Below are 18,259 nucleotides of genomic sequence, written 5' to 3'. Positions count from 1 at the left end.
AGATTACAGGAGGATATAGATGGGCTGATCGGTGGCAAATGGAATTTAATCCAGATAAGTGTGAGGTAATGCACTTGGGCAGGACAAACAAGGCATGGGAATACACGATGAATGGTAGGACCCTGGGAAGTACCAAGGATCAGAGGGACCTTGGTGTGCATGTCCACAGGTCCCTTAAGGAAGTGGGACAGATAGATAAGGCTAAGAAGGCATATGGGATACCTGCATTGATTAGTCGAGGCATAGAGTATAAGAGCAGGGAAGTTATGTTGGAACTGTATAAAACATTGGTTCGGCCACAGCTAGAATATTGTGTGCACTTCTGGAATTGCATTATAGGAAGGATGTGATTGCACTAGAGAGAATGCAGAGAAGATTTACTAGGATGTTGCCTGGGCTGGAGAGTTTTAGTTATAAGGAGAGATTGGATAGATTGGGGTTATTTTCCCTGGAGCAGAGGAGATTGAGGGGGCACATGATTGAGGTGTATAAAATTATGAGGGCATAGCTAGGGTAGACAGGATGGAACTTTTCCTCTTGGTGGAGGGACCAGTAACCAGGGGGCATAGATTTAAGGTAAGGGGCAGAAGGTTTAGAGGAGATATGAGGAAGAATTTTTTCACCCAGAGGGTGGTGGGAATCTGGAACTCACTGCCTGCAAGGGTGGTAGAGGCAGAAACCCTCATAACATTTAAGAAGTATTTGGATGTGCACTTGATGCCAAGGCATACAAGGCTATGGGTCTAGTGCTGGAAAATGGGATCAGAATAGTTAGGTACTTGTTTGACTGGCGCAGACTCGATGTGCCGAAGGGCCTTTTTCTGTGCTGTATTCCTCTATGACTGTATGATTGTATAAATGTGTGTCATTTTATCGACCTAAAATGGCAAATTCTATGCCATTCATACACCAAAGAATTGTCGCTGCCTGCAGAAAAATAATTTTGAGGTGGAGCCCTGCAGTTTTTTTTAACATAAATTTCTCATTAGATTTCACTGCCATCTGAAAACATTGGAACAAGAGTAGGACATTTAGCTCCTTGAGCCAGTTTCACTATTCAGTGAGTCCATAGTTAATCTGTGACCTAACTTCATACACCTGCTTTTACTCAGTATCCCTTATACCCCTGGTTAATAGAATTCTGCAACCTATTGGTGGTTCGGTTTATGAAATGGCACTGCAAATATTTTGCCATTCTGCATTTCAATGATGCCGCTTGTCGCAATACCAACCTAATAAATGAACCTGGTATTTTTAAACTGATTTTGATATTAAATTTTGTACTCAGAAAAGAATTAGCTCACTTTTTGTCACTTTCTTTATGGTAGCATTAAGCATGTTTGTGTTACAATCTCATAGTAAATGTTCCAGACATAAGCTTACAGTTAGACAACTACTCGGGTACACACTGGGGCATCCAACCAATTAGAGAACATGGATAAGATTTACTTATAATCCAAATTGTTATAACTACAATAAATTGCCATTTAAAACAGCCCTTAATATGGGTCGATGGATTTACTCAAAAGTTGTAAAAATTGAAATGATTTATTTTTCTAATCAATAACACCAGTGAGAGCTTTTCATCATCATGAAATCCTTGCAAAGATAACACCCAGCTACTTTTCTCTACTGTAAACAGTGTTTTTATATCCCCTCTCCCCTCCACCCACCCCTCTATCAAGTGCGAGGAACTCATGGACATATTTGTCACTAAGATCGAGACAATCTGATCAGCTCCGCTGCTGCATCCCTCCCTTCCACAAGCCCACCTGGTGAAACTTGTGCATAATGCTCCCTCCTACCCTATCCCCAAAACAGCATTTTTTTTTTAGTTTCTCTCCTATCCCCCCCTCCTGTCTTCTGAGTTCATCTTGTCCATGAGACCCACCTCCAATTCCCTCCATTTAATTCCCACTAAATTGCTGATCTCACAACTTCCCTTCCTGGCTCCATGTTCGCTGAGCAAAATGTTACCATACTGGTACAGCAAATAATTAGGAAGGCAAATGGAATGTAATTCTCTACCCCAAGGAATGGTGGAGAATAGGTCATTGAATACATTCAAGGCTGAGATAGACAGATTTTTGATCTACAAGGGGGTCCAGGATTAAGGGTGGCAGGCAGGAAAGTGGAGTTAAGGCCACAATTGGATCAGCCACGATGTTGAATAGTGGTGCAGTCTTGATGGACTGAATGGCCTACTGCTGCTCCTATTCCTTATTTCTTATGATATTAAGCAGTCCTTTGCTTTTTTTTAAGGTGTTGTCCTCTTTAGGTGCCTAGTGTCTAAATCTGCCATCATGATTCCTCTCTTCAAAAACCCCAGCACTTGACCACATTGTGTTTCCAAACGACCATCTCGTCTCCAACCTCCCTTTCTTCTCGATTCCTTGAATGTGTCTCCCAAATCCGACCCTGTCTTTCCCAGAACTCTGCTTGAATCCATCCAATCAGGTTTCCATCCCACCACAAAACAAAGCGGCTCTCTCCTAAATGACATCCTGTATAACTATGACAAAGTAACCTTTTCCCTCTTGTCCATCTCAGCCTGTCTGTAGCCTCACCATCCTCCTCCAACACCTCTCCATTGTTGTCCAGGTGGGTGGGATTGTTCTCACCTGGTTCCATTCTTATCTATATAATTGGCTTCTCTTCTGGATCCTGCACCATTACCTGAGCTGCCCCCCAGGATCTATCCTTGGTCCCCTCCTATTTCCCATCCCCTTGCTGCCCCTTGGTGACCTCATCCAAAGGCACAATGTTAGTTTTCACATGACCGCTGATGCCAGCCAACTCTATCTCAACACTATCTCTCTTCAGTCCTCCACTGTTGCTAAATTATCAGACTGCTTATCTGACATCCAGTTCTGGATGAGCACAAATTGCCTGCAATTAAACATTGGGAAAACTGAGGCCATTGTTTTCGGTCCCCATTCCAAACTTTGTTCCCTTGCTCTCTCTCTGTGACAACAGTCTGAGATTAAGCCAACCTTGGTATCACATTTGATCCTGAGATGAGCTTCCAACTAATTTCTGTCATCACGAAGACCGCCTATTTTCGCTTCTGTAACATTGCCCATCTTGCCTCATCTCAGCTCTTCTGCTGCTGAAACCCTCGCTCATGCCTTCGTTATCCCTAAACTCGACTATTCCAATGCACCTGTGGCTAGTCTCCCAGAAGCAATGTCTTGATTTTAAAATTCAAATCCTTCCTTTCAAATCCCTCCACAGCCTCACCTCTCCCTATCTAGGTAAACTCCTACAACCCCACAACTGTTCAATATCTGCACAACAATAATCCTGGTCTCCTGCGCCTCCCCAGTTTTATTGCTCCACCTTTGACCACCATGCCGTCATTTTGCCTCAGTCCCAAGCTCCCTACACCCCTCCATCTCTCTAACTTACTTTCCTCCTTTTAAGACACTCCTTAAAACCTACCCCTCTGACTAAGCTTTTCCTCATCTGATCTAATAACCCCTTATGTGGCTCGATGCATCACTTTGTATTATAATGCTCCTGTGAAACACCTTGGGTCATTTCATTACTTTAAAGATGCTATAGAAATCTAAGTTATTATAGAATGTCCAATGCAAACATAAAGTTGATAAGCACTTTTTCTGATTCACTTACATATCTATCCATGGTATTATTTGAACTTCATTTTTCTTGTCACTAAAATTGGAAGAAAACTTCTTTCCAAAATGATTGTCAAGTGGAAACATACTTGTGATATTTTTAATCTGATCTTGAAAAGAAAATTGACACAACTCTGCCTTGTTTCTACCAGTGCAGGCAAACTGAAATAAGATATAGTTAGTGACCTGAAAAATGGCAGATTTTGACCTGTTGCATTCCTTAGACATTATTAAAAGCTATGTGAAGCATGCAGTGGTGAAGTCACTGTTTTCTGCTAGTATGTGTTCATTTAACACTCCATTGCATTGGAATTATGTAAAAGGTCATGAACTTGACTGATTTTTCTGTTCATTGCCAATTTGTTTGCAGATGTTGCTGAGGTGTTTGAAACATTTTGAGGTAGTTTTGAAAGCAGATGAAGGTATTTGTTAGGTGGTTCAGATGTTGTGTGCTTGATCTTTATTTCTTTTCCCCCTTACTTGCAAAGGCCTCTCACCAACATCTTCCTTTGTAGAAAAGTGAGAGGGACTTGGTGCCAAGTAATTTTGTTAATAACAAATTGATTAACTGATTGGCACCAAATACATGTAAATGCCTAGTTTCATGGTAGCAAAATCCATTTCCTTCCACAGGCGAATTGTTGCATTTGGCTGAAACCACAGCTATTCTAAGGCTGTGATGTTATACCTGAGATAGTAAATATGGATTGTTGTGTGGAACCATAATTATAACACTGTCTCTGTAATTATAACACCTGTCTTACTCAGCCAGGAGAGAGCTCTTCCCATGTTTACAGTGTGCTATGCTTCCTGGCCAACAGCATTTTAATGTTTCAAGCTGTTAAACAAGATAAAATTGGATTTGATAGATTTAGAAGCTGTTGCACTAGTCCGGTGGGTGGGGTATTAAATATTGTTTCCCTATATTTTTTTGTCTCCAATGCATACACGTAGCCAGTACATGTAGACTGGAACTATACAGATTGAAATGGATGGTTGTTATTGAAACGCATGAAATGCGTTAAATCCTTAAAATGAAAACTGAAATGCCTGACATGTCAATCAGCAATTGAATGTGAAAGGAAGGTGTGTTTTGTTTAAGCATTGATGGGAAATTGTGGCTAAAACATTACTCTTTTTCTTGAGGGTGCTGACTGACTTGTAATTGCCCAGCATTTCTCTTTTCATTTCCCATTTCCATCATCCATGGTGTTTCTTTTTACTGTTGGGTTATATTTTCAGAACAGTTTTAGCCTGTTGGAATATTTTTGACAATGCAGTCAGTGTATTGGAAAGCAATTAAGGTCATAATCAGGGAGGCTGTAAGTTGTTTTATGCTGACAGGTTTATTCCTTTTTATTGGACTCCTGACTGGGGTTGGCTAAAATTCAGCCATTTTTGGGTTCATGCTTTCATGAACAGCTAAAGCACTGGCATCTACCCGGCAATGTGGAAAGTTGCCCAGGCATGTCCTGTACATACAAAGCAGGACAAATCCAACTTGTCAATTACCGCCCCATCAATCTACTCTTGATCATCAACAAAGTGATGGCAGGGTCATCGACATTGCTATCAAGCGGCACTTGCTTAGCAATAACCTGCTCACTGATGATCAGTTTGGGTTTAGCCAGGCCAACTCAGCTCCAGACCTCATTACAGCCTTGGTTCAAACATGGACAAGAGAACTGTACTCCAGAGGTGAGGTGAGAATGACTGTCCTTGACAACTTTAGGCTGCATTTCACTAAGTGTGGTATCAAGGAGCCTTAGCAAAACTGGAGTCAGTGGGAATCGGTGAGGGGAGCTCTCCACTGCTTGGAGTCATGCCTAGCACAAAAGAAGATAGTTGTGATTATTGGAGGTCAGTTATCCCAGGACATTGCTGCAGGAGTTCCTTATGGCATTGTCCTAGCCCAACCATCTTCAGCTGTTTCATCAATGACCTTCCTTCCATCATGTCAGAAGTGGGGATGTTCGCTGGTGATTGCACAATGTTCAGCACCAATCATGATGACTCAGGTACTGAAGCAGTCCATTTCCATATGCAGCAACACCTGGACAGTGTTCAGGCTTGGGCTGATAAGTGGCAAGTGACATTCATGCCACACAAATACCAGGCAAAGACCATTTCCAACAACAGAGAATCTAACCATCTCCCCATGACATTCAATGGCATTACCATCACTGAACCCCTCACTATCAACATTTTGAGGGTTACCATTGACCAGAAACTGAACTGGACTAGCCATATAAATACTGTGGTTAAAAGAACAGGTCAGAGGCTGAGCGTTCTGCAGTGAATAACTCACTTCCGACTCCCTAAAGCCTGTCCAGTATCTACAAGGCACAAGTGAGGAGTGTGATAGAATACTGTCCACTTGCCTAGATGAGCGCAGCTCCAACAATACCCTAGAAGCTTGGCACCATCAAGGACAAAGCCCGCTTGATTGGCACCCAATCTACCACCTTAAACATTCACTTCTTCCACACAGTAGCAGCAATGTGTACCATCTACAAAATACGCTGCAGCAACTCGCCAAGGCTCCTTCGATAGCAACTTCCAAACCTACAACCTCTACCACCTTGAAGGACAAGGGCAGCAGATGCATTGGAACGCCACCACCTGCAAGTTGCCCTCCAAGCCACACACTAGCCTGACTTAGAAATATGTCACCATTCATTCACTGTCGCTGGCTCAAAATCCTGGAATTCCCTCCCTCACAGCACTGTGGGTGTACCTAGACCACATGGACTGCAGCGGTTCAAGAAGGCAGCTCACCACCACCTTCTCAAGAACAATTAGTGATGGACAACAAACACTGGCCTAGCCAGCAATCCCCACATCCTGTGAAAGAATATTTAAAAATAAATTTCCACATTGTCAGGTGAATGCTAATGCTGTAGCTGCACTTGAACAGTTTGGCTTGTCTGTGGCTAGCCTTCAATGCTGCAGTCTGGATGTTGTCAGGGCCCCTAGCTTTTGCTGTGTCCAGTGCCTTCAGCTGTTTCTTGATGTCATGTGTAATTAATTGAATTGGCTGAAATCTGACGTCTGTGATAATGAGGACCTTGGGAGGAGACCAGCATGACTTTGCACTTCTGAATGAAGGTGGAAGCAAAATGCTTCAGCAAGTAATTAAGAAAGCTCATGGAATTTTGACCTGTATTGCTAGGGGATTGGAGTTTAAAAATAGGGAAGTCTTGTTACAACTGTACAGGGTGTTGGTGAGGCCGCACCTGAAGTACTGTGCACAGTTTGGCCCCCATATTTAAGAAAGGATAAACTGGCGTTGGAGGCTGTTCAAAGGAGATTCACTAGGCTGATTCCTGGGATGAAGGGGTTGACTTATCAAGAATGGCTAAACAGGTTAGGCCTTTATTCATTAGAGTTTAGAAGAATGAGGGGCAATCTTTTTGAAAAGTACAAGATTCTGAAGGGGCTTGAAAGAGTAGATGTTGAGAAGATGTTTCCACTAGTGGGAGAATCTCAAACTAGGGGACATAGTTGCAGAATAAGGGGGCACTCATTTAAAACTGGGATGTGAAGAAATTTCTTCTCTGAGGGTAGTGAATGTCTGGAATTCTCTACCCCAGAAAGTTGTGGAGGCTAGATCACTGTAAGTATTTAAAGGGGAAGTAGATAGATTTTTGAAATATCAGGGAATTGAGGGCTACGAGGAGCTGGCAAGAAAGAGGAGTTGAGGCCTAGAGCAGTTCAAGCATAATCTTATTGAATGGCAGGGCAGGCTTGAGGGGCCGCATGGCCTACTCCTATTTCTTATGTTCTTTTTTCACTGGTGTGCTGGGCTCAGTCATGATTCAGAATGGAAAATTATGTGGAGCCACCTCCTCAGTTAGTTGTTTAATTGTTCACCAACATTCACAACTGGATGTGGCAGGACTGTAGAGCTTTGACCTGATCTATTGGTTGTGGGATGACCTAGTTCTGTCTATATCATGGAAACATCTGAAAGATAAAAGCAGGAGGCATCTTACCAGATTTTGAAAATAATTGAGCATTTGGAGAGATGGATAACGAAGGGGATGTGGGTTAAACTAAATCTGAGGGAGTTCAGAAAAGCAAAGATGAATGTAGGGGTTTGTACAAGTCTCTAAGTTGCACTCCTACAGATGATATATTGCACAGAAAGAGGCCAATTGACCGAACCAGTCCAAGCCAGTGTTTATGTTCCAGCGAAACCTCCTCCATTTTTTTCTTATTTAAGCCTACCATCTTAACCATCTATTCCCTTCTTCCTCACACGCTTGTCTAATTTCCCCTTAATACATCTACACTATACACTTCAACCATTCCCTGTGTTAGGGAATTCCACCATCCCACCACTCTTTGTCCGAAGAAGTTTCTTCTGAAATCCCAATGGATTTTTTGGTGACTATTTTCTTCAGAGGGCATTCAGAGGGCCCCAGGATGGGCCCTATCACCCATATTCTAAAGTGCATGAAACTGAACCAAGGGAAATGCAAACGAATGGGCCAGTTGCTTGTTGCAGTTTGCATATCCTCAAACGCTGGTGTGAAGCTTTGAATGTACTTCCGGCTTTCAATGTCCAGACAATATTAAAAAGCGATTGGAAGGGATGGTAGATTGCTGGGGTAGACTTGTGGAGAGAAGCTGTGAGTTTACAATACACTGAACTGAATTTCGAATCCAGTGACAGGGAAGATAGAATTAGACAAGGTACAGAAAAGAACAACAAGAATGCTCTTCAGTTATGAAGTGATAAGATATTTGAGGAAAATTAGAGAAGATTAAGCTTTGTAGTGTAGAAAGAATATGGTGGTGGAGGAACCTGAAGGAAGCACATACAGCACCTGCCAGAGTATTTCTCTCTCTTATTGATCTGTCCCTTACACGCCTTTGATTTAATGATCCCCAAAGAGATCCAAAAGAAAATTAAAAGAAATTGAGAGACTAAAAAGAAATTTGAGCTTCCAGTTACAGTAAGTCCATAGCACCATAGAAAAGTTATGACACAGGCCATTCAGCCCACTATGTCTGCACCGACCGATAAAGAAAAAATAAAAAAAACTAGCTGCCCATTCTAATCCCACCTTCCAGCACCCAGTCTGTAGCCTTGCAGGTTGCAGCACTTTAGGTGCAGATCCAGGTGCCTTTTAAATGAGTTGAGGGTTTCTGCCTCCACCACCAAACCAGGCAGTGAATTACAAACACCCACACCCTCTGGGTGAAGAAGTTTTTCCTCACGTTCCCTCTAATCCTTCCACCAATGACCTTAATCCTGTGCCCCCTGGTAAATGACCTCTCTGCTAGGGGAAACCGGGCATCCCTGTCTACTCCATTTCAGCCCCTCATTATCTTGTACATTAGGTCACCCCTCAGCCTCCTGATTTCCAAGGAAAACAACCCAGCCTGTCCAATCTTTCCTCATAGCTGCAATCTTCAAGCCCTGGCAACATTCTTGTAAACCTCACTAAAAGTCCTCACTTAAAAGTTGTGGTGCCTTCCAGAAAATCACGACCTTAAGTGAAGCGACTTGGGTTCCCATAGGAGCTGATGTTAAAGCCAGAGTTTGGTTTTCCCAGGCAAGAAATGCCTGAAGGAACCTATGTACATGTTGAAATACTGTACTGTACATGTGCAGCACTCTGCATTCCTAGCAAGAATAACTTGCAAAATAAAAGACCACTAAATATATAAGGAGTACACATTCAAATTAAATTCCTTTTAAAAAAAATTACAGTACTTGCCTCTGTATGCAGTACTTTTAGATTGTTCAGGCCCCACATAGTGGCAGAAGTTGGTCGGTGCAGTTTGCAGCTGAAGTCTCGACTAACTGCACTGTCCAACTTCCGTCACTTGATGGAGCCCAGGACTTCATGGGAGTTCAGGAGTGGAGCCAAAAGTGGGGAGCCACAGAAGAGCAGACCTCAAGGTTCGGGTAAGAACAGAGGCTGGGCAGCAAGGCTGGGAGGCGAGGCAGGGAGCGGGAGGAAGAGGTTGATGGTGAAAGTGATGCTATAAAGGTCATGTGAGCAGACAGGCCTCAGAAGAGGAAGCCGGTGGCAAATGACATTTGTGAAACTGGCAGTGTTAAATGGATATACCGCCACTATTAACGACGTTGAAGTGAAACAAGTGAGTCAATGTTAAGTGAGGTCTTACTGTAATCACTGAAAGGATGACTAGAGAAGACTTTGCGGTTTAGGACTTTTACAGTAACAAACAAATTAGGAACAACATTGAGTAAACACAATTTATGTAGGCAACTTTAAACTACCAAACAGAACATTTCCTTTGACTTTTAATGTAACTGAAAATCCCACTTCTCAATATTTTACGCTGTCCCTTGGGTCAACATTCAAATCATGGGGGACCAATCTGAAGCAAATTTTAACTCCTGAGGCTTTACTTCTGCTGTTTTCTTTTCCCAGCTGGTAACTTTTAACCCCAGAACTGTCTTTCACAGTGAGGGTTTTTTCTGGTGATTCTCCCTCTAGCACAAGCTATGTGAATCTTCCAACTTTGTTTCCAATCCCCATGAATTTGGTCTTTTCAATACAAATGCAAGATCCCACCCACGTTTCTGCATAGTGAACCAAAGAGATTTTTGTTGCCCCTAGCTGCTCGTGCTCCCCCTTCTCTCTCCCCGAACCCTCCCTTCTCTCTCCCTTCTCTCTCCCTTCTCTCTCCCTGAACCCCCCATCTCTCCCCCTCACCCCCCCCCCCCAAACCATCACCACCAAATTGCGAACTCTAGCAGACTGATTTGTCTGGGGAATTGGTTGCAGTGACTTCTCAGGGCTTTTTATGGTAGGATATGATTGGAAAACATTGAAATGCAGAAACAGTTGTTATATAAAGTACCTCTTTTCTACTCTTTATACAATTTCACTGTTCGCCAATTTGATTATTATGTAAACCTAGCACTTAACTAATGAGGAAGAAGAAAATTGACCAATCTGATGGTTTGTGACAGAAAAAATGTTATTGTAAAGATGTTATGATGGGTGAAGCCTATTAGGGTAATTACAGCATTAACTTTTTGCATTTAGCAATTCTAGACCGCCTGGCTTTCAACTTAGTTTGGTTTTGTTGTATCCCAAATCAGGGTAGCATAACATAGTTGTCTGCTCCCAATTAACTCCTTAGAGAATTACAACCTTTAGAATAGAGTCAAAAGGGAAAAGGATCATAATGTTTGAATTCATACTTCAACTAGAATTTGAGTGAATAGGAATGGGTATGAATATGATATCCAAACTCTCATACGCAATGCATTCGGATCACATTCTATCTGAAAATAGTGGGAAGATAGCAAGAATGTGTTGTTTTCTCATTATGAAAGCGTATAAATAGTGGAATGCATGCACTTAATAGTGAGAAGAGAGGAAATAGTACAAATGGATGAATAATAAAGAACTGGTGCTGTTTAAGTCAAGCTTTGTGCTTGTCTTGCATCTTTTTTTCCTTGTGTGCTTTCCTTGGTTATAGTGTGTACCAACTTAGGTAGATTTAATTTTTAGTATGTGATTATGAATAGTCCTCGAAATAAAGTGCCATGCATGTAATGAAAAGTTAGTCAGTACATGAAATTAAGAACCTTAACCTTGTGCAACATAATGTGCTATAAATTGCAGTGAGAATCAATAACCAGCTGACATTATGGTCTGAGTTCAGAAATTAGCTTTGCTGTCTGTTGTAGTAAATGTTAACAACCTTTGAAATGTTTGCTGAAATAATTGAATGTCGAGCCTTGGTCGGCATTAGGAGACAAATAATGACTACAATAATTCTTAATTAATGACTGTTACCCTTGAGTTGTGATATAACTGAATTGGCAGCACTATTAAAGCTAGGTTACAAATTTGAAAGTGATTCAATTTCTAAACTGGCTACCTTTTGAGTCCTGGTGGTGATTTGTCCTTTGATCAATATAGAATTATTCCTTTCAGTGAAATGCAAGGGACAGCGAAGTTGAGACTCATCACCACCTTCTCAAGGGCAATTAGAGATGAGCAGCAAATGCTGGCCTTGCCAATGATGAGCACATCTCATGAAAGAGAAAAAATATTGAATTGAAGTAGAGACCACAAATGTAGAGCTAAGCAGCTATTTTGAAAAATGTCATTGCACTGTATAGAATTAAATAGGGACAAAAGAACTTGTTCCGCATCTTTTATGTCCTCAAATGCCCTAAATAATTTTACAGACAAATTACATTTTTAAGTGCATTGTTTTGTGGAAAAAGCCCATGTGGTTGCTGGTCTATATTGGGTCCCGGTCCAGCAACACATCGATTTTAAAAGTTCTCATGCTTGTATTCAGTTCCCTCCCTTTGCCCCCTCTCATTTGCAGCTTGCTCCACCTCTACAAACCTCCAGAACTGCATTCCTCCAATTCTGGTCTCCTGCACAATCCTGATTTTATTTGCTCCACCATTAGTGGCCATCCCTTCGGCTGTCCAAGCTCTGGAATTCACTGCCTAAACCACTCTGCCTCTCCATCTCTCTTTCCCCTCCTTTAAGCCAAGGTGTTCCATTACAGCTACAACACTAGCATCTACTCTTACTTATCAGCAAAGTGATGGTAGGTGTCAGTAATAATGCTATCAAAGAGCACTTAGCAATAACCTGCTCAGCAATGATCAATGCGGGTCCTGTCCGGGATCCTGTTACAGCCTTGGTTCAAACTTGGACAGAAGAGCTACCTCGAGAGGAGGTAAGAGTGACTGCCCTTGACATCAAGGCAGGATTTGACTGTGTGTGTTATCACGGAGCCTTAGCAAAACTGGTGTCAATGGGAATCAGGGAGGGGGGAAATTCTCCGCTTGTTAAAGTCATACCTAGCACAAGGAAGATGCTTGTTTTTGTGGGAGGCCAGTCATCTCACCCCAGGAGGCTGCAGCCGAAGTATCTCAGGGTAGTGTCCTAGATTGAACCATCTTCGGCTGCTTCATAAGTGACCGTCCCTCAATCATGTGATCAGAATTAGGGATGGTTTTGCTGATGATTGCAGAGTTTCCCACCTTAGTACAGTTGTTTTGAATTCCATATCTGGTAGACACTATATCTGCCATCAGGAAACAAGTACTGAAATTAGGAGTTAAATAATTTCAGTTGGACCTTTTTAAAACATTTATAGAGCCAGCTAGCTGAAGGATTCAGCAGTTTGATTTTGTTTTGCTTGCTGCTTTGTTAGTATATTAGGGTTGATCTGGAATTTGCTGCAATAGTGAATTTAGTGACAAGCACCATAAGTTATTCTTCCTCATCTTTCAATGCCCAATTCACTGCATAATTTTCTGGAACAATAATTAGAATATACCTCAGTCAACACAGAAGCAAATCTGGAGCAGGATGATCAATTGGTAGTTAATTTGTTTCAATTGTCGATTTCTTTCAAAATCTCGGTCTATAAACGGCTACATGCTCCATGAGATTGTATTAATCATAGTTTAAAAACACAATTAATCTAATTAATGCACATTGTTTGTCTTCAAAATAGAGCTGGCTGAAACTATTATAAAAGTTGCTGTTTATTTCTGCTGATGATAGCTTGGGCCAAATTGTTCTTAAAATCATTAAGGGATCCGTGAAAACACAAGTGCCTGAGATGCTGCCTCTAGCCAATGTCTAAGTCTAGCAGCAAAATTTTTAAAAGAAGTAAACAGACAATTATGGAATAAATATTGCTAGAAAAATGAGCGGTTCTTCTATAACTCTATCACAAGGCTTATTGCTTCGGGGTGTGGATTTGAAGAACAATGCTGTACTTTACGTGATTGATGTCAAGAGATTTCAGAAAAAATGCAGGGAACAGATACCCTAAGAGGCAATTTGTTTCAACAATTACCCTGCCATTTTTGATTATAGTATTTAGCAATATGAAAAATAAGTATTAATGTTTCCATTACATTAAATGTTTAAAAGCCTGGGCTCTGTTTTGATTATTCTAATTAAAAAAAAACTAGAATTCCAATAGCAGCTATATTTATAATGCCCAGAAGTCTTGTACCTCTTATAAACATGTTCTTCTGATTCTTGCACATTCACCACATCAGCGTTATCCTGCATTGGTCCAAGTGGTTCAGTGGCATTCATTCAGCATTCATTCAGCAATCTCAAGCTCTCCATTGGCTATAATGGGTGTAGTGTGGGATTAGGTGCTCTACAGTTTCATTGAGGGAATGGGTGGATAGAACATTTTGGTATGGAGTAAATGATGGCCTGTTTCTCGTGTCACAATTTCGTGGAAATAACAGTGAATTTTGGCTACTTTTTGCTCGGCGGTGCCTTTTTAATTTGCTACTTTTAATACCTTTACAATTGGGTATTTGGTAGCTGAATGGATAAAATGTTATTTGAATCAGTCACAGCACTTCCCTTGGAACTGCAATGCCCTGAGATTTGATGCCTCTGAGGCATGTTTCCAAGCATGATACTTTTGAAACCCCTTTAATTCCATAGATTATGTTTTTAAAAACCTACCATGGGCAAGTACAATAACTATGCCCAGTGTGTGTGCAAAGTTTTTATTTTCCAAAGAAATATCTCCAAAGTTGTCAGTTTCACTGGGGTGCCGATTCACATCAGCCAAAAATGATTCTTCTTTCTGAAGGGATTTGACATTGGCTTCCTAGAAGCTCACTGGTCAAACCAAAGTGGAAGCTCCCATTGCAATCATTAAAACCCCTCTTAAAATTAAAACCCTCTTAAATTTTGCCATTACCTAATCATCAGATTAATAAACTCATGTAATGAAAGGTTAAGTAATTAAAGATAAACCAAGTGAAATGATTTTTCATTTTCTTTTTATTCGTTCATGAGATGTGGGTGTCGCTGGCTCTGCCAGCGTTTATTGCTCACCCCCAGTTGCCAGTTGTCCTAATTCAGAGGGCATTTAAGAGCCAGCCACATTGCTGTGGATCTGGAGTCACCCGTAAGCCAGCTCAGGTAAGGACGGCAGATTTCCTTCTTTATGACAATCGGCAATGGTTTCACAGTCATCATTAGACTTTTAATTCCAGTATTACCCCTGGTTTGGCAGATTACTGGTCCAGTGACAATACCACAATACCACCACCTCCCCCTAAGGTGTACAAGTACAAAGTATATTTAGCAATGGGAAAAGCAATTCCCTTACATTTGCATTGAGAAGTGTCAAATGTAGTGAAGCAAATCTCATCAAAAGCTACCCTATTAATTAAGACTAACAAAATTACTCATGATTGTACATAATTTGAACCACAAGAGCAGTGCTGATCAGAAATTTACATTTTGTGTGCTTTTTGTAATAAGCTGAGCCTTGAGTACTGCGCTATTGTTCAAAAAAAAATTCAGAGCGGCATGCTGAAATGTCAGAGCTGTCAAAGACACAACGTTAGAGGAATCCTTGTATAGGTGATTTAAAGAAGCTGTTTTATTACTATTGCTTTGAAAACTGAATAAGAATCACTTCCTATTCACTGTAGCTAAATCTTGTTAACTAACAGGTGGCCTGTTGGTGTGCTTGCCTGAGAATTAAGTGTTTAATTGATATTTGGAACCATGCAAGGTTTAAGAAAATAAAACCGTGGTCCTTGGGTCATGGACCTGGGGTGAGAGTTATGGGGATGGGTGCCTGAGGAAAGCAGCTTTCACCATGTTAATTCAATGGTTGTGTATGCATATCCAAGATTGGGCTCCTCTCCCATCAGCACACCCACAACAACTGAGACTAATCTATCAATTTGACAGGAGACTTCATCAGTTTAATGGAGTAGAATTACGCATATCAACTTTAAATACTTATGCTCATATGACAATTGGAAAATAATCTGTAGTAATTGTTCCATTGGTCCTCACCAGTGAAATGGCCACGTGGCTTCTGATTATCTTTGTTTTTGTTTTTATTTCTGATTTACTTGGGTTTGTCTATGACATCTCAGTGGAATAAAGTTTGAATCAAAGTAAGATTCAGCTGTGGGGCTGTTCATTACAACTGGCTCCTGGGAGCAGCAGAGCAATTCAATTGTCAGGGATGCTAGGCAGGCAGAGAAAATTGAACCTGAATTCTTTTCTACCAACAGCTTGAGAACCAGGAGACGCTCAAAGCGATGTTTAAGAAAGCAGAGTCTGAAATCAATGGAAGAGTTATTGAAGCAATGAAGAGAACTGAGGATCCGCTGCAGCGACAGCGCGTACTGGTGGAAGAAGAGAGACAGAAATACTTGGTCGACGAGGAGAAAATAGTACATCAACTATGGTATGTCAGCTGACTGTCGGTCATTTATAATTGCATTGCTTTTTGGGACGCTCCTTCATTTTTTTAAACCTATTATTTTATTAATGAACTTGTTTTTCTTTCTTTGCCCTGTATTGTTTGGGGTTGGGTTTTTTTTATTGTCTCTTGCTTCAGATTGCAGATTTATACAGTCAGTTCAAATTCATTAATGCTCTCATTTTCTTTGAAGAAGTATGCTACTGTAATGATGAAACTGAGAATGCAGTGACAAGTTTTCATGCTTCAGAGGGTGACTGCACTGACCAACGTGGAACTCAAACCATGCAAAGCACCAATATTTCTGTTCAGTACCTGGTCTGTGCCTTGTTAGCTGGTTTGATGATGGGTTAGCAGTACAGATGCTTTGTTTGATCTTATTTTCCTGGGATAAGGTGAAGAGCATCTGCACTCTTGTTCCAATGACCACTGTTTGTGGGTTTCAGATGGGAATAGGAAAAAAATAAAGACTTGCATTTCTATAGCACTTTTCACGACACTGGACATCCCAAAACACTTTACAGCCAGTGAGGTACTTAATATCGGCCAGGATGCCAGGGATAGCTCTAATGCTCTTCTACGCAATGGTGTCATGGAATCTTTTAACTCCATGTGAGTAAGCAGACATGGCCTTGGTTTAATGTCTCATCCAAAAGACAGCACCTCCTACAGTGCAGCACTTCCTGGTACTGCACTGGAATGCCAGCCTTGATTTTTTTTTTGTACTCAAGCCCTCAGAACCTTGGGGATTGGGTTTAACTTTGCCATTTGTGGTTGAATAGCCTAATGTGATGTTTGGTTATTTGGGTAGCTACCAGAAAGCTGCCAGTGCACATGGAGCCCTATCCAAGTATGAATCGAGAAAGAAAGGGAGAAAACTGGGGAGGGGGTAGGGGTTGGGTGTAGAGGGAAGAATGAAACTGAAGCTCCCTTGCATCAGAATAGGATTTAGGCAACACATTTTATAGTAAAATGGTTTGCAGAATGAATTATGTTTTCCTGTCCGTCAGCCTCAAACAATTGTGACCTTGCTGTGTCTACTACAGAAGTTGTTCAAAACTGAACAAGCCTCACCTATTGTTTCTGCAGGAACTGCATCTTGGCAACATAACTCTCGCTCTGACTGAAGATAATGCAATTTGATATTTGTTGAGCTCTGTTTGGTTTTGATAAGAATACTAAGTGTCAATCAGTGTGCATTTACGCTTCATTTGTACCTAGAAATAGGAGTCGTATCTACTGTTTGTAGTTATAAAAAGCCACAAGGGCTTCCTTTAAGAATAATTTATTGCAGTGATATAGCCTTATAACAATATAATTTGGTCTATTATCTGACACATCTAATCGTGATGTTAATCTTTTGTTGATCCAGTCAACTGGTACCAAAAATCGAATGCCTGACATAATGGGCTGGATTTTGCTGGAGTGTGGTGTCTCTAGACATGATCCATTAGTTAAACTTGTTCGTACACATTTAGGTTTCAAACTTTTTTGCTCACAAAGTTGCTGGAAATGCAAGGTGATAATGGTGCAAAAATGACATGAAACTGAGCCCACCTCTTTATTTCGCTTAGTTATATTCTAGATTTAGCTGAAGCCTGTTTTAAAGAAGAAAATATGGGGGAGAATTTTTCCTATGGGCCGGCTGGGAGGGAGCGGGCGTGGAGCTGATCGCCACCTGCGATTGTCTGCGCGCCGCCATTTTACGCGGTCGGGCCAATTAAGGCCCGCCCACAGTAACACACAGCCAGAAGCACTCAGCGCTACCTGTGCGGGCTGGGGGGAAGGAAAGGAGGGAGAGTCAGGACCTGTGCTCTTTCGTGCATGTGCGCAGAAGAGCACAGTAGGCACTGAGCTGCCTCAGGGAGATTGAATGGTTGAGAAAACTTTTTAAGAAATAAAGTGAAAATTTATTTAAACGTGTCCCCTCATGTGACAGTGTCACATGAGCTGGGACATGTGTGTGAAGTTCGTAAAATTTATTTATTTATTTTATAAAAGCTTCAGGATACCTCATCCCGCTCGTGGATGCGGTTTCCTGAAAAACACGAAGGCTGCTTGGGTTCTTCGCCTGTTCGCCAACCTTAAGGTTGGACTGGCACCATTCTTAAGTGTAATTACTTCTTTAATAGGTCGGTGGGCATGAAATATCGAAATGTCGCACAATGATGTCAGGACGCATGCCCGACATCATCGTGCGTCATGTTACGCGTCTGCGTGTCAGACCTGCCCCCACATGCCAACTGGAAGATGCAGCTCATGGAGTTTTCGTAACTTTTTTTCAGCATTATTGTATTTGACAAACTAAGATCTCTGACATGGACTTGACCTTTAGAAGTGTGAATTGTCCTCCATTACATAGGGCAGATAATCCTCATACC

The 18,259-nt window shown here is 41.4% G+C and overlaps 1 protein-coding gene across 15 annotated transcripts in view; it reads left to right on the top strand.

The window, feature by feature from the left end:
• The window catches only part of si:ch211-285f17.1 (sickle tail protein), a 587,788-nt gene that overhangs the window by 528,447 nt on the left and 41,082 nt on the right, over window positions 1-18,259 (top strand). For all 15 annotated transcript variants that reach the window (XM_041184076.1, XM_041184075.1, XM_041184090.1 and 12 more), the window contains one exon: window positions 15,688-15,863. In XM_041184076.1, the coding sequence (XP_041040010.1) occupies window positions 15,688-15,863 (176 nt within the window). The remainder of the gene's footprint in view (window positions 1-15,687; window positions 15,864-18,259) is intronic.

Source organism: Carcharodon carcharias, chromosome 3 (genome assembly GCF_017639515.1).
Source record: "Carcharodon carcharias isolate sCarCar2 chromosome 3, sCarCar2.pri, whole genome shotgun sequence".
Taxonomy (NCBI): Eukaryota; Metazoa; Chordata; class Chondrichthyes; order Lamniformes; family Lamnidae; genus Carcharodon; species Carcharodon carcharias.
Note: the sequence above shows the minus strand (reverse complement) of the source record. Positions and strands in the feature narration are given on the sequence as shown.